This window comes from Scophthalmus maximus, chromosome 2 (genome assembly GCF_022379125.1).
Source record: "Scophthalmus maximus strain ysfricsl-2021 chromosome 2, ASM2237912v1, whole genome shotgun sequence".
In the NCBI taxonomy this organism is placed as follows: domain Eukaryota; kingdom Metazoa; phylum Chordata; class Actinopteri; order Pleuronectiformes; family Scophthalmidae; genus Scophthalmus; species Scophthalmus maximus.
In genome coordinates, this window is record NC_061516.1 from 3,980,040 (window position 1) to 3,997,338 (window position 17,299).

At 44.3% G+C, this 17,299-nt stretch overlaps 1 protein-coding gene across 5 annotated transcripts in view; it reads left to right on the forward strand.

Annotated features, from left to right (window-relative positions):
- Window positions 1-13,562, forward strand: part of arhgef28a (Rho guanine nucleotide exchange factor (GEF) 28a) — a 42,426-nt gene extending 28,864 nt beyond the window's left edge. For all 5 annotated transcript variants that reach the window (XM_035625895.2, XM_035625894.2, XM_035625898.2 and 2 more), the window contains 10 exons: window positions 57-311; window positions 734-810; window positions 984-1,162; window positions 1,253-1,344; window positions 1,435-1,620; window positions 3,256-3,476; window positions 4,254-4,301; window positions 4,960-5,478; window positions 7,258-7,543; window positions 11,399-13,562. In XM_035625895.2, the coding sequence (XP_035481788.2) occupies window positions 57-311; window positions 734-810; window positions 984-1,162; window positions 1,253-1,344; window positions 1,435-1,620; window positions 3,256-3,476; window positions 4,254-4,301; window positions 4,960-5,478; window positions 7,258-7,543; window positions 11,399-11,568 (2,033 nt within the window). In that variant the 3' untranslated portion in view covers window positions 11,569-13,562. The remainder of the gene's footprint in view (window positions 1-56; window positions 312-733; window positions 811-983; window positions 1,163-1,252; window positions 1,345-1,434; window positions 1,621-3,255; window positions 3,477-4,253; window positions 4,302-4,959; window positions 5,479-7,257; window positions 7,544-11,398) is intronic.
- The last annotated feature ends 3,737 nt before the right edge of the window (window positions 13,563-17,299 follow it).

Below are 17,299 nucleotides of genomic sequence, written 5' to 3' on the forward strand. Positions count from 1 at the left end.
AAAAGGTGACATAATCCTTCAGTCTTTCATGTATCTGTCTGCACTCGTCCCCTCAGAAGACACAGAGGAATGTGCCGACCTTTCAAAAGCCCTGTCTCAGATCCGGGATGTGATAGCCGCCGTGGACTTGAGGGTGAGCGAATACGACCGCCATCAGAGACTACAGGAAGTGTGGAACCGCATGGAGAACCGCAGCTCGGCCAAGCTGAAGAACGGACACACCTTCCGGAAGCAGGACATCATGTGGCCGGGGCAAACGCTCAAACACCAGGGCCTGCTCCTGTGGAAGACTGCCACTGGTCGACTCAAAGGTGACACGGACATACAGCATACACAATATTTATGTGTGTGTGTGTATGTATGTATATAAAACCCGTTTTTTTACATGAATTTATGTGACATCTTCTCCTCTGTCCTGGATTATGATGTTATCTACTCTGTAGACACACCTCGGCCTCCAAAAGTTAGGACGGCGTCTCTAACAAGAAGACGTGTCAGGCATTGGTTTTTTTTGTATTTATAAATCCCTGAATGGTAACACGCCATTCCAGTCGACACGTGACTGGCTAGTACCGTGCAGATACTAATTTTGTATCATATAAAACCCCGTTTTCTGCTCTTGCCTGTTTGCTTTCTAGTTAATTATTGTGGATTTATTTGTTGTACTCACAAAGGTTGAATGAGTGAATTAACGAGTGACAAGGTTTTCGGACTAATACTCTCTCTTCCACAGATGTCCTGGCGCTCCTTCTCACTGACGCACTCATCTTCCTGCAGGAAAAGGACCAGAAGTACACATTTGCCGCTGTGGTACGCACACATTATTTGCATCAGGGTTGATCTCGAAAAGAGACAAATACCCAGCTGTAGCAGTGAACAGAATCTTATACCCCATTACCTGTTCACATAACGTGAATCATTTCACATCAAGCCTCTGTCACCTGATGTAAAATAATATGTTTTCCTTCTTTGATGTGCACCAGGACCAGAAACCTCCAGTCATTGCACTGCAGAAGTTAATAGTTCGAGAAGTTGCAAATGAGGAGAGAGGGATGTTTTTGATCAGCGCATCATCTGCTGGGCCAGAAATGTACGAGGTCCACACGTCATCCAAAGAGGAGCGAAACACCTGGATGAGGCTCATCAGAGAGGCTGTAGAGAGGTTTGTGCAGAGAAACTGAAGATTTACTGAAGATTTCACCATTTGCCAGTACAGTCTTTCAAACATTCTTTGACTGTCGCCTCTGCTCAGCTGTCCAGAGGAAGAAGAAGGATGCACAAGTGAATCTGAAGAGGAGAAGCGAGCTGCCGAGGCCCGAGTCCTAAAGATCCATAAGTTACAAGGTGCTTGACATTCTTTATTTATTTATTATCTTCACAGTCTTCAATATTTTACAGCACACAGTCCTTGAGCAATGTGAACTTGTGTATCAGAGAGTCTGATGAGCCAGGACCAGCAGATCTGCTCCAGCCTGGAGGAGAAGCTGCAGATTTACACCGAGCTCTCTGCTCTGAGGGGGAGGACGGACGCCTCGGCAGTCGAAGCGCGGCTGCTTGTCCAGCCGCACTCAGAGGAGGCGCCCCAGGCCGCCGAGCTGCTGGCTGCAGCTCTGCAAGAGGGTGAGATGCCTGGCGCACACTGTGCATTACATGGACAAACACACAAATACAGTACAGAATATTATAAAGAAATTAACTCTTTTGGGGGGGGGGGGTTATTTTATATATTTCTCATGTAATTGTCTTAAGATAAAGGTTAGTTTCTCCATACATTTTAATATCATTGACAATCGTAGTCTATTGTCTTTGGTTGGAAGGCATCCTGTCACTAAATATGTATATATATATATATATGACGTATAATGTAACAAAAGAGAAATCAAATTCTACAAGATATTTTCACGATCTCCTATGTAAACTTTTCAGTGTTTAAATAGATTTCAAATTTCAAATTTTCAAAATTCTGAGATGAGGCCAGTCACACACCTGAGCTGCTTTCAGACATGCATTAAGTCAAGACATTTTCCTGAAATTATCGAGACAGGCTGTATGTGAGAACGCAAATGTGCTCTGGACATTTTCCAGAACTTTTATTGCTAGTAACGTTTCAGGAAAAAGTGAGCCGGTGTGAGATTACAGCAGGACAGATTTACAGTGAGGGAGTTGGCATGTTGATGACTGTAAATAAAAAACTCTGCGGAATTATCATCATGTCTCCTGCATGCTCTACCTAGATGCCACAGATTGTTCAGGAAATGTTCCTGTTGGTGTGAATGTGTCCGCACATGCGTTTTCAGTGACCACCTGTGGTCTGTTTTCACTTACCCACTCTGTATGTAAATCAACACGTACTTCATTTCCGTTTGCAAAAATCCAAATGCGATGTTGTTTTGAACAGAATAATAAAATGGGCACAAAAACGAATTAAAGTGCAAAATGAGGCATGAATCACTGAATCAGTCGGGAGGGGGAGATGTTCGCGTCTCGCTGCGGGACAAACACTCTCACTTTCCCCAACAGTGAAGCAAAGAACACACCGAGACTTCTCCTTTAGACTTATTCATCAAATCGAGACAGTGCAACAGGCACCGCACATTATCTTCTGCCGTCAACTCTCTGTCCCTCGCCGGGTCGAGCCATGCTCACATCACACACGCTCCACGCTCTTTCTCTCTCTCTCTCTCTCTCGCTGACTCGCACACACACACCGCTCCATTCAGGAGCATTTACATTGATTGCTTTTTCCACCATGCGGATCACCACCACAGTGCTCCTATACACAAGACTTAAATGATGCGGGTGGCTTCTCCAGTAGCCGTGACGTACGATCCGCTTCTACCGGTGTTAATATGCCTCGTTCACGTGAACACACAACTTCCTTCAACATCTCCCGACCGTTCTATTTTCACTGCAGTTCTGTGCATCGCGTTTCGGGAAATATTCCGCTACTTTAAAAAGTAACGGCTGCAGTAATTAAAAAAGTTAACCACATGCGTGATCCGTCCAATTCTGTTTACCTCCGCTCACGCAGAGGGGGTCAGTTGAGTAGGCGGTCCCTAATGTGTCCAAAAGTCACATACCCGTTCTCACTGCTATTACATTGTAGACACATGCGACTTAAACCACCTCCCAATGTGGTTTCTGACATCCAATTTCAATGCGTCCTCAATGCGTCCTGAGAGGGTTTTCACCTGTACTTAGGTGTCCACTTGTGATCAGATCATTCAGGACGGCTGTTTTGCTCCTGTTTTCCAGCGGAAAACCTCAAAGCCACGTTGTCAACCAAGGCCCGTTCTCCATCCAGCCACAGCCCGGACTCTGACACACACTCTGTGTTCGCTGTCAGCCCTGCTCCACTTGTTGAGCTCCCCACTGATTCTTCTGAGCTCTCACCTGAAAACCCTGATGCCAGTGAGGGGAGTTGGTCTGAGGCCATTGTTCTTCAATCCCGAGAGTCAGATGACATTGACTTCAAGGTACATCAGTGATCCCTGGTGCAGGAACTATATTTAACTTAAAGCAACGCCTGCTGGTATCGTGATAATCGTGATAATAATGGAAATAGAAAATTAAATAGGTTGTTTGAGTTAAATATTGATGCAAGAATATGATGTTTTTCCCATTACTGTAGTGATGATGGTGGAGATACTATACGGCGCTGTTCCTGAGGTATTATAGGTCATTATGGCCTCTAACAGCCTGCATGTGAACGTCACCGCGTTCAATTTCTCCCCAGATGTGTGGCTCAAGATTGCCAGCATTTGTTTTAATAATTCAGTACAGTCTATTAGAATTACATTGCAGTCTTAATGTGATGAATCATTGATAAGCTCATAATAAAGGAAGAAGTCCACTTAGTTCCCAAAGGTATTGTGCCATTAAAAATGGATGTACAGACTTATTCCAATTACCGTGCCACCGTTTGCAGCCCTTTGTGAGGTAAATGACTCGGATAATAGAGAAATCATTTTCTTATCAACTGCTGTGTGATAATTCAACCCTAACAACAGTATGGTAGGAAACCAAGTGGCCTCAAGGGGGCGCAAGTGTTTCATGGGTGCAACTATTGACTCTCCATTAGCTTGCCTGGAGAGGTAAATATTTTGAGTTCCCTGTGTAACTCGTTTTATCAGCTTAAAAATGAAGAAGTCGCATGGCAGCAGCGCGTGAGATGTATGCGAAATCTTAAAAATCAGACATGAAAAACGCAAGACATATTAATCTGCATGTTGTGTGTGACTGTACATTAACAGGTGGCTCAAAGTGTCCAAAGCCTGACCCAGTTACTTTACAGTCTGCAGGTGAGTGCATTACTTAGTGTACAGTTATACAACCAACAGCCCTCCACTATATTTTCATCCAGTCAGCAAAATAACAAACAAACAAACAACCAACCCCCCCATTATCTTTTCACTAGATAAGGGGGGGTATGTTGGAGTCATACTTGGTTGAAATGAAGGCTTCAGAATAGCTGCACACTCCAGCATCAGTAAACAGATCCAACATTCCTCTCAGCCGTTTGAGAGGATCCGACTGATCTCTTTTCTGCTGCTGGTGTTTTGTTTCACTATACACACACACTCCTCTTTGGTATAAAGTGTAAATGTGTCTGCGTGCGTGCGTGTGTGTGTATTTGCATGAGGACGTGTGTGCACACTGGACTGATCACAGTGCCATTTTCATATCCAAAGTTCTGTGTCCTTCGTTACATCTGAACCTGAAAACCACACTTCTACCAGTATGGGGGATCATTTCACCATGTAAAGAGATGCTGTTCTCATATCATGAAAAAAAGGCAGGGCAAACCCTGCAGGGCCTGGTTGTAATTTACATCGCATTTTGCCATTCAAATGACCTTCTCTGACTGCCTGTCGTGGAGATGCACGTGTGGTTAAAGTGGTGATTAAGCCTTTGCATTTCAATGAACCCAGTCGCTGTGCCCTTCCATCTCTGTGCCAGGCTGCGGTGACCATCCAAGACAGCTGCTACGAGGTCCAGAGGCTCCTCCTCCGAGAGACCGGGCGCCCGTCTCCGCGCGCTCAGCGACCGCACCTTCCAAGCACCCGGGGCAACACCTTACAAGAGCAGGAGAAGCAGCGCAACCTGGAGAAGCGGAAGGAGGAGGTGGTGGCGGCACAGCGGCTCCAGGACAGACTGCGCCAGGAGAAGGAGCGCTGGGAGAGGGAGTGCCAGGCCAGGGAGAGTCAGCAGGGGGAGCAGGAGAGCAGGCTGGAGGAGCGGGAGAGGCAGTGCCACCTGGAGGTGGAGAGGCTGCGGCATGAGAGGGAAGAGCTGGACTCGCAGCTGGGGGATTACCAGCAGAGCTTGGAGCGGCTCAGGGAGGGCCAGAGGAGTGTTGAGAGGGAGCGTGAGCACCTGGAGAACCAGCAGAAGCTACTCCAGACCTGGAAGCACAGCCGGCAGAGGAGCCTGCCCACTGTGATTCCTCACATGGTCATACCTCTAGATGGTCAGCAGGTAGGGGGATGAGCACAACTGACACATCAGCAACTGTTTGTTCTCTGTATGGATTTTCAACAAATTTATAATGTTTAATCAGTGTCCTTTGACAAGAGCTCAGTAATTCTTCTGACCAAAGATCTTGACCCTGCCAAGAGTGTGATGTAGATATGCAGTGTTTATGGAGTATTTCTCAGCGAAAGTCATTAATGAGAAGCTTTTCTCCGACAGCTATCACCCTGAGTTACACTCGTTTGCACAGAGCAGCTCAATTCTCTCTTGATATACGACCCACGATAATGAGAGCAATTTCAGCATCATTTGTCTTAGAGCTCCAGCAGCTCCACTCACCAATAAACATCCTAATGATTGATGATAATTAAACCACTGCAAATAAAAGCCCAGACAAAATAATTAAAACCTGAGGCGCGCAGCCCAAGAAACCAATCAACCAGGTCCAAAAGGACCTAAACTATTAACACTTTGTTTTGAAAAGCACTCCAGTGAAATGCCCCCCACAGCTGGAAGGCATGGAAGATAAAGCGTGCACTGTTCGCTGTGCCCTTTAAATCCCAATGTGCTTCAAATGGAAAAAGCAGAGCTGTGGTGAACAAATACAGCACATTTAGCCTCTGTATTGTGCGTCTTTGTGGCGCTCAGTTCAGCAGGTGTGCGTGTTCGAAAGACGCACACAGAGACAAGTGAGCAGACTCGTGTTACAGTGTTCCCTCTCACCCTCATTAATCTATGCACCACCCTGGGCTCCTACAGGCCAGACACGACGATGAGGTTCTCCTGGTTTCCTGGCAGACATATTCACGTCCATTCATCTGTTTTAGTCGGTGTGGCGGCTGCATTAACAGCAGCCAAAGCGTGCACAGGCAGTGCACACGCACGCAGGCACGCACGCACACACACACACACACACACACATACACACACACACACACACATACACACACACGCATACACACGCACACACTCATACACACACACATACACACACACACACATACACAAACACACACACACACACGCACACACACATACACACACGCACACACACATACACACACACACACATACACACACACACACACACACACACATACACACATACACACACACATACACACACACATACACACACACACACACCGCTAAGGTCCTTGCTAATTAGGTGTGCTGCCTCGGCTCAGCAGTGGTGTGAGGGGAGAGGTATAGTGTTAGTCGAGGACAGTCTGTCACGCCTTTCGCCAGACATTAAAGGGTCAGTTCACAAAAATGACAAAATATTTTCCCTCATTTACACCCATCCAATGGAAGTTTTATTTGTGTTGCTCAAAGTAATTACTTTAAAAAAAAAAAAAACTAAAAAAAACCCAGCAGTTTGTCAGGATAATCGCAGGACACACTGTATCTAATTTTTATGGAAACTGCTTTCTACAGTTAGAGATGGTCCCTATTAGAATAATCACATGACATAGATTACACAGAATAAGTCATTTTTTCAGTGCTGTGAGAACGACAATTAAAATCCCTTTCCCCTCCATTGTATTGTGGTTGGAGGAAGGAATGTAAGACTTTGATATCTCAAAACCTGCGCAAATAATACCAAAATGTTCAGTATTACTGAATACAACTCTGGGTAAGTGGGAAAATGGGTCCGTCATTGTCCAGTCTTTCTCTAGAAGCACTAATCTTGGGAAGAATATGAATTCCCTTTCATACATTGCATGATTTTCATCTTTCAACTCTGTTGCTGAATGTGACCATGACATTTGTCCGCTCCCTCAGGACTCGTCGCCAAGTCCATCGAGAGACCTCGGTGGTAACGGCTCCATGTTTGTGAATGAGGCTGCGTTCAGCAGCACCCTCGTCAACAACCGCCACGTCCACCACAAAAAAAATGACCCCAGCACGCATAACTGTCTCAACACCCTGCTGGCCAGATCCAACAGCAGACAGCCCCCCGTAGCTAAAACCCCCCATAATCCACACTCAGACTCCCAGGGATGGGTGATGGGGACAGGGTACCTCTACAGCCCTGCAGGAAGGCTGGAACTGCAGCACACGCCCACTGGTAAGAATTACTAACACATTTTTCGAAAACAATGTTTTTGAAAAATGGGGATATTACAATTTCCTGAAATCCAAGGTGAGATTTTCAAATAGGGTGTTTTGTCCATCCAGCAGTCCGTAACCAAATATGTTCAGTTTGCTGGCTGACTGTGTGCCAACCTATTCAGCTTGTGACTTGGTAGTAACCATGCATCACAGGTATCAGATTCTAGATTTCTCCTATTGCTTCATTTGAATACATTTTTGAGCTCTACATTATTGAACCGATCCAGAGAGTCAAAAGTAGCAGAACTTTTTTTTTTTGCTTACCTATTCTATAAAGCATCTCATGAACCATTTGGACTTAACCTGACTAGTTGAATGCTAGTTTAAGAGTCCTCATACCCAGATTGGGACATACTGAAATGGGAATAAGGACAAGCAGTAAATGATTACTTAAAAGGCTGGAACGACCTATAAACAATGTTTGTTGTTACTCCTTAAAAAATTGAGAAACCAAAGCCTCAGAGGAAATAATTGGATTTATCGAGCACCTAACTAAATTCATTTCCATGAGTTAAAGCATTTTTACTATTATCTTTGCTTTCAGATACCATTTGTGATAGGAATTTAAACCGGCACGGATATATCCACCAATGAATGCATCAAGTGGCTCAGTTGCTAATTTTTCTTTGGTGATTATATGTAATATCCTGTATCTTGGTGCAGCATTACACAGCAAAAGTGCCTATTGCGTTGGACAGTGGTGCGGCTCTTTTCATACCGGCTCTGCTGCTCAACATAATTGAGAAATCTGCTACCTGTGAGAATGTAAACAAACCCTGGGCCCTCACTGGTTTCATCAATGTGTGTGAGAGCATAGTATACACACACACACACACACACACACACACACACACGCTGCTCTCAAGGCTGTGTCCCTGGTGAGGCCTTGTCTGTCCTTCCTCTCAGTTAATCAGTGCCTCCTGACAAAGGAACCACCCCGTCCTCCCCACCAGCTGATACCACCTGCACCAGCAGATAGCCGGGGGCCCTTGCCTGCCAAAGGCAAGGAAAATCAATGGCTTCTCTATCCATCGACTGGCAGACAACAGCATGTGAATCACGGTTCACAGGCGACGGCTGACTGATTGGGGCATTGATCTTAAAAAATCTTTACAAAACTCATTACAGCATGACTTGTCATCGCATCAGGCGAAACGGGGAGGTGAAAGGAGGCGAATGAGCGATGTAGACAAGTATTCATCTGCATTTTACCACGTGAGCCGTCAGCCGAGCTCTCACGTATGCCCGTTCACATTCCTGATCCATTCATGCACACGCTCTTTCTGTGATGTTCACGGCAGGCGGGGAAGATTACCGGTTACATTCGACTTGTCCCTCAGCCCTTGTGAGAATGGGGTCAGTGTTGACTGCGGCTGATGTGGCTTTTCTGGTTTTGTTTAGCAGCTATAACAGCCAGCACAGTCTCTTCCTCATTGATCAGCTTATTAACCTTTCCTCATTATTGAGCACACACAAGCCCCAGTGAGTGAGTCACTTGTTAACAAGCCCGGGGCACATATTTGGCAGCAGCCTGCAACGCAAGGTGCGTCCCAGCTGACATTTACCCACAGTCCACTCCTCAGTGGATCCCACGAGGACCTGCAAGTGAAGGAATCTTAGGAACTGAATATAAATTCGCAGCGTTCACCCAATTTCCAGTTAGATTCAGATTTTAATATTTCCTTGGCAATGACTTTAAAAGCTCCTTTTGTAAGCACACAGGGGATCACGGTGGACAGCACATGCAACTGGTATCTGGAGGAATCCGGAATCTCTTTTTTGTCCTGTTTAAAGAAAAGGAACCGCTTTCAAATGCTAATTCTCCATTGTGCCACTGGTCATACGGATCAAAGTATGATCTCACTTTGCGGCGTTGCCTGAGAATGCAAAAACTTTCCTTTCTCAGGCACACGCACATACATACACACCCTTTTTTCATTTCCATAATTTGTCCCTGCTCAATGTTATCTTGGGGAACCAGTTGGATGGAATGTTCTGAAATGGCGTTTCATCTGATGAGTCGTGTCAGATTTCTGTTGCTCACCTTCTCATGCAAAGGATGAGTGCATGATGAGTTGGCTGAGGAAAGAAGAGGGGGATGATGCTATATGTACAGCAGACAAGTTATTGAATAATTACTGTACAATGTGCTGCATGATGCACAAGTTTGCTTTGTGACTAGAAAGCATTTAGCTGCACAGTAACGGCTAAATTATTATTATTATTATTTTTCTCTAAATACTGAGATCACTAACAGAATAGTGTTGATTGTGTCACTTGAGTCATTGTCAGCTGGGTTTGAAGACTGCAAGTTTAAAATGATGGGAGTGTGTGGAGTGAGTGAAGAAGTGATCTTTAACATTTGCAAGATTGGGCTTTTTTTTTTTTGATTTTCACCAATTTCCCAGGGAATAGGCTACTTGAAAACCATTTCCGGCTTCTACTTAGTACCGCTTAACCGTTTCCGGTCCGTTTGGCTCTATAAGCTGATCCGTTTGGCTCTATAAGCTGATCCGTAACGAAGTGTCTGCTGCAGACCTTCGTGTGAGAGGTGACGGAGAAAGGATCCTGGCGTATGTTTACCAGCCATCGTCCTCTCAGGTCGGGATGGGTCAGACACCCACAGCCATTCAATTTCGATGACGCCGAACAAAGTGGGACACAGCAGTGCTCTGAGTATTTCTTCGTCCGTTTTTGATAATGTCCCATTTTGGACATTTTTACTGCGCACACTGGTGACAAAAGTCTGAACGGAGTGCAGTGAGTAAACAGTAACGGTAAACAGACCGGAAAACAGACGAGCAGCATTATTTTGAAACGGTAGTAGCAGTGCATGTAACCCATACTTCATGCATCTTGTTGGAAAAAATCAGGCCTTTTTAGGGGACTGATATCTACGAGTATGTTGGGCCTTGGCGGAGGTACAGTAGATGCTCTCCTGCATGCTAATCTAGTTTAATACTTGATGTCATATTGATATTGCTAAGATCTTATTGTCTCAGTGATCTACCAGAGGCCCGGCCTCTATGCTGGCTAACAGAGCTGCTCTAACAGACTCTTATATAATTAATCAAACAGCGGCACTTTCCTACAGGGACACAATGAGGCAATTTATAGTTCACGCCATCTGTTACCATGACAGCACACCTGCCCCATTGCAAGACGGTACCCGCCACACACGCACAAATTGCAAGCACACTCAAGGACACAGTATCAACATACTGACCACGGAAACACATTGTCGTCTTTCAGATTGCGGGTAATTAAATAACAATGTTATTGCTCTCATAATGAGAACAGCGTGCCGGAGGCTGTAGCTAGAATATTTAGCTCAATTACACTTCACACACATTTTGGTTGATCGTCCTTTCCTTGTTTCCCCGCCTCTGGTTTCCTCTTCCCTTCATGTCGGCCATGGAGCGTGCGGAGGCAGGTGTCATCGAATCCCGACCATGGCGATTGATCAGGCTGACAAAGATAATGATAAACGTGACACCTCTAAGTACAGGGGGAATGATTGATACCTCCAAGAGCTTTCTGTTTTGAATTTCACTCTCACGCTCCAGTGCAGGGGGCTGCAGCTGTGGCTGATCTATATGCTGCTAGCGATTAGATGAGTGGGCAGAACAATTAGACTGAGCTCATTAAACAGTGGCTACATGTCCCGTCCCGGTGATTCTTTTTCAGTGGTTACGAAATGATGAAGTCTGTCTAGTTTGAATCTGGCCGATGGATTATCAGTGTCAGGTGCTGTATGTCTTCTATGCAGAGTGTTATAATCGTAATAACGTGTTTCTGTGTGCCCTCTCAGATCATAACAGCTACATCGGGGAGACCTGGTTGCCAACAGCAAGTGGAGCTGATCTGTATCCGGAGCTCCCGCATCCCAGTGACCCTCAGCTGGACCTCAGTGAACTGGTTTCCTTGGAGACTGACAGTGGTGGTGAGGAAGGCAGGGAGGAAACCATCGTGTACCTCTGAATATTGATAAATATTTCAGACTCTTAAAAGCCAGCCCAGCACTTGGAGGAACATAAAGACATTCACGGAGGCAGCAACACCCGGACTGGATCAGGGCGCCGTCAGAAAGCATTTCCCTGTAAAAATGTTTTTCATATTTCTTGTATCTTTGAAAGATTGTTGTGTGGCCTTATTCTGGGAAGTGGAGAGCTACTGAAACACACAGAGAGAAACGGAGATAAAGAGACTGAGGTTGTTTCAGACTCAATCTCACGTGTGTCATGCACCTTAGCTCGAGGCACCAGTGGGTGTTCAGTGTCTCTTTATTTTCTTTTTTCTTTTTTCTGGTTTGTGTGTGTGTGTGTGGTCTATATCGTCTGCCTTGGCCCCTGCAGCCATATCTTCCCCTCTTTACCCCCCTCCTCGGATGCTGTTCCTCCCTCATTGCCTTTCTTCCTCAGGTCCCACATATCTCATCTCTGGAGTTCCATATTTATTAAATTTAACACGGAGGGCAGAGAAAGTGTGAAGCCAATATCAGCAAAACATCAGGCTGCATCTCTCTGGTGGGGGATCGTCTTGCCATGGAATAAACTGCCCCTGTTTCATTTATCAGACGGGCATGTTTATGTACAAGCCAAGCATAAAGTGAAGCACCAGTCATGAAAATTGAAAGATGAGTCCGGACAGCGTGAGTCTCACATATTTCCGACTCACTGCCTTGTAGCCATCATTTATTTCTTTTTATCCTTGTTAGGAGAAAACAAGCACAGATGTGGAAGACGTTGCAGCTGCACTGATATCTGTCAGTTTTATCAGAGTGTAGGATTCTCACCACGAAAGCCTGAGAAAAGTCTCTTTTGCACACATCTGCAAACTGTAAAAGCGAGTAAGCATGTGGGGCCAAACTGATTTAACAACTTAATAAATGTAGGTTTCATTTATGACCCTAGGGGTTAATAATGACTCCACCACTGTGGTCTTGAATCCTTAAATCCTTATCACTTTAGTGATTCCATTTTACTTTACTTTTGCTTTAGCTCCATCACTAGTTTGACATTTATTTTTCGGAATAAAATGTGTCGGATACCAGAAGGCTTGTCGTTAAATTTAGTCAGACGTGCTTTTGTTCTTCTTCAGCTCCTTGTTCAGGTCAAACTCTCCCTTTGTCTACTACTTTGGTCTTTACCTGCAAAAGCGACGGCACCCCCGCTAGAGTTAGGGCGGCACTTTGTGTGCAATGCCAGCGTGGCTCTGCTATTTCTGTCATCACATCTTTACAAGGTGCTAAGGGTGCAAGATGTTATCCCGAAAATATCTTTGCAAGCACCCAGTACAATATGAAGTTGCTCTTTAACTGAAACACTTAAATACAACACCTGAATCTTCGTGTATTCCTCCATCAGCTACGGGCTTTACTGCTGATTCTTTGAGGGCTGCAGGGGGGCTGGAGCCAATTTAATCTGACATTGGGGGAGAGTGGCGGGTTACTCCCTGGACAGATCTGCAGCGTTTCACAGAGACAAACCACCACCTCCCGCCCGGTTAACATAACCTTCCTTGTCTTTGGACTGTGGGAGGAGAACCTGAAGGAAACCCAGGCAGGAAAGAAGAGAACATGCAAACTCCACACCCGGCAGGTACTGATGCAGAATGTGCCGCTTATAATTACTTATTATCTTTCATGGGCATTTTAGTGTAAAGAGGCCCCTGTGCCAATGCTTTTACCGGCTACTCTAAAAGATGAATTGGTTGAATTACTGTTGTAGTCTTCAAATGGGACAATAAGCAGTAGTTTAATGCGGTTTTGGTAACGTGTACATGTTTGTGCTTTTATTTATTTATTACATTATACAAGAGTTTAACTGTTCTACGGTGCGTCGTGGAGGGTTGTATTGTAAATATAAAGTGTACCTGTGTGAACTGATGCAATGTGGTTTCTTGTTGTGTACTCGTGTGTTATATATTCCCGACACAGCTTTATTGATAAAATGACTTTCATCGAACTTGAAATGGTGCCCTGTTTTTCTCTAGGCTAGCACACAGGGCTTTGCGATTGAGGGTGTTAACTGGCTGAAACACAAACGCAGTGGTCTGTTTGGGTACAAATGTCGCTTCTTTCATGTCCTTGGCCTGAATGAGAAGCAGTGTCAATAGATGTATGAACGGGCTGCGCGTTCAGGTCCCAGTGGTGACGGGTGGTAGACGAGGTGTATGAGTGCTGCTGATTTCCGCTCTGGCTGCACCACTGAAGTGCAATCGAAAAGCATGGGATGAAAAAGGATATGTTGTGCGGGAACACGCAGCACTACAGTACACGGTGGCCCACTGTATTCTGAGCACATAGGGATTATTTATGTATTGTTGGAGGGCTGGTTTCTTCTATGTGCTTAAAAAAAAAAGCCTTACTCTCAAATGAAAACAGACTCCGCAATCAGAGCTGTCAGGCGTTCCTTGACAGCACCTTCAGTATGTACTTCATATGCTCACCTGTGTGTTTTGAATTGCTTTTCCTTTTAGACAGAAAAAGCTCTAGATCACCTTATTATGTCGCCACGGTGCTGTATACAAACACCCACTCTATTCCCTGACATGGAGATCTGAAGTATCTATTCTTTAATTACCATTTATACCAATTATCATCTATTGAGTTCTATAAGCTCATAAAGGGGGGGGGGGGGGGGGGGGGGGGGAATGGAGGTGGGTAAGCTACTCCTTTTAATCTTAACCAGTGTCAACATGTATTTCATACCTTTCACTCATTTAAATCATCCAATCAAGTTTTAATCTTAACCATCTACAAACCACCAAAATATGACAACTTGTTTTTATGAAGTTAAATAACTGCTGTCTATTATTTGCATTGTTTTTGTCTGTATATTTTTACGGGATATTAATATTCATATTGATTCAAACGCATTACTGCTAAAGAACTGACAGCATGAAAAGATTAAAATCTCATCTACAAGACAGCGATTACTTAGTGACATATCTGCTTGAACAAAAGTATGGAGTTCCCCAAGTATCAATTGTTTCTCATTCTCTGCTTGCTTCCTTGCTCTCTTGAGTGATGATTAAAATGTTTTTCTTAAAAAGACGGTCAAATTTAAATCAGTTTTATTTAGCAGTTAAATAATTCCCATAACAAAATGTGCACCCTCCACTATCATCTTCAAGGCTAAATATGATTATATTCTATATTTTTGTCGTATGTGAAAAAAAACCCATACAGAAAGCCCCAAATCAACAATGAATTGATCCTGGTAGCAAATTTTTTTTGGTTTTTCCAAAGTCTAATAGCTTATCCCTCCGTGCAATAAGCTGCTGTTGTTGTCCGAAAACCTTTTCAAAACCCATCAATGAGGCGCAGTGCTGTATTGATGTTCCTCCATTACCGGGATGTTTTATTTTGAGTCAATCCCACATGCACCATCTTTCATGCCATAATTTCAGTGGCACAAAATCCACTGGCATAATCCTTGCACTTGTCGCCCGTCTGAGTAATGTTTGGCAAAACTCTGAAATTAGTCTTTGAAAACGAATCTCCTGTACATCGTTGTGAGATCTACTGTATGTCATAAAAGGGGAAAATAATGGACTTGCGGCCATGGGATTGCATAGGATTTGTTTACAGTAATGAAAACATCGAATTTAGTCATGCTTACCCTTTATAAATATAGAGAGGGTGTAAAAACAAACAGTTTCATGAATTTATGGTAGGCTGGTCCACTGTAACTGCTTTTCCGTGCCCAGATAGCCATCTGACACCGCCCGCCCTTTCAGATCTTATTGGAGTAGTAACTAATGAGAGTTCTCACTGAGGGTAACTGGGAATTCAAACCCGCTCTATATTTCATTTAAATTAGAATGTGAAATATGCAAACAGACATTACATTTTAAGTTTTCTCAAATGCCATTCATAACTTCTTGGTTGTTTGTTTCGTGTATATATATATATTTTTCATAACACCAAGTACTTCTGATATGCTGAATACTCTGACCTGCTTCAGTGTCATGAACCCTCCGAGCCTCTCAGGTTATCTGGGACTGCTTTGCCTTCACATTTTTAAAACGACATATTCAAGCAGAGGCTGCAGTTAGTTTTTTAATGCACCACAAAATCGGGAATGAACTCCTGCAGTATGAGATCTGAGGTCTGCACCAAGTATAAACCCATCTAAATCAATGTTTTTTCTGTTTACCACTATCAGTTGGGGCTATTTTTGCAGCATGACCACACTATAATACACTACACCGCACTACATTACACCCTAAAACCTCACTTCTTTTTCGCTAATAGTCATATCATTTCATATGATTAAGTCTTCCTTTTGATTTTGAGCAACAGTAAATCATTTCGATACGTTGTCCTTGCTATGCTCTGTTTTGCCGTGCCTTCCACACCCTGATCTTTCACACGGAAGAGCACATGGAGATGTGCTCAGACCCCTGCTTGACCCTCTTTGTACATCTGGCGGCCGTTCGAGGTTTCGTCACACTTGTCACCTTGGCTGTTGAAGCGGAGATTGCGCTCCTCGCCATCAGCTCTTTCGGAGCCCCCGGTGGAACACATCTTGTCACGTCCACGCACGTCCATCATAGGCAATTAAGGATAAAGTGTCTTGCCCGAGGACACTCGACACCTCCTGAGCCACAGTCGGAAATCTGTAGAAGGTAGCAAACAATGTTTTTTGCGTTTGTGTGTGTTGATTGTAAAAATTAATGATGGTAAAAAGGCGTGGGGAGAGAAGGGCATGTGTGTATTTTACCTTAACACAAGCTTTTTGTGTGCCCGTCATGCACCGGGTACTATTCGTGTGTTTTTCTGTTGGACAGGTGTTATTGCAGTCGCTCCTACCAGGATGTAAATGCCAGACAGCCATCTGGATATCTCCAGCTCAGCTCAGAGTCTCTGATATCTTTCCCTGATGACAATTACAAAGGCTTTTCATTTCCTGATAAGCTAGAAGGGTTTCACACCTCAGAACTCTTTTCAGTCTGTGAACAGTGGAGCCCAAAGTGTTTAAACATCCTCAGACACGACGGATTTGAACCTCAATAGTGTTAAATATTTAACAGCCTTTTAGTGCTTCAGTCCTTCGGGTTCAGTCTGTGTGGATTCAATAATCATAAGTTGCTCCTGTCTCATTACACAGTAAAGAGACCCCAGTACTGTATGTCTCCCCTAGTTGTTTTTTTTTTTTTTAATGATCCCTGTGGAAGGTAACCAATACCACCAAAGGAAAGAACGATAAATGGGAAACTTATTATCGCTGAGTCATCTGCCTGGGTGAAACGCGCTTTACTGTGGCCCATTCCCTGGGGGAAGTCTAATGATTTCTGTAGGCGCACAGAATAAACCTGCCCAGCCCAAATATAAATAATAGCCATTAAAGCTTATGTACCAGTAAGGAATGCTTCTCATGAGGAACCCGAACAATATACAGCACACATACAGGTTATTAGATTTCCATTGGGGAGAAATATAGTGACAGGCCAGGCTCAATAAATAGACTCCTAGAGCGGGGCCTCTGCAGTAGGATGTCTGGAACAACTTACTGTGTACTTGTTGGACTTTCAGAGCAAGCTCAACAATCCCAGTGGCATGTCTGTACGGCCCGTTGCACTCTTCTCAAAAGAATGCGGCCTTCATTTTTGAGTCGACACTTTAAAGTGCCACATGCTTTGATCTCTGCTTTTGAGCCTGTTTTTTTTTAATTGCTCTCACTCGTCGTGTCCCTTTCTCAAGTCA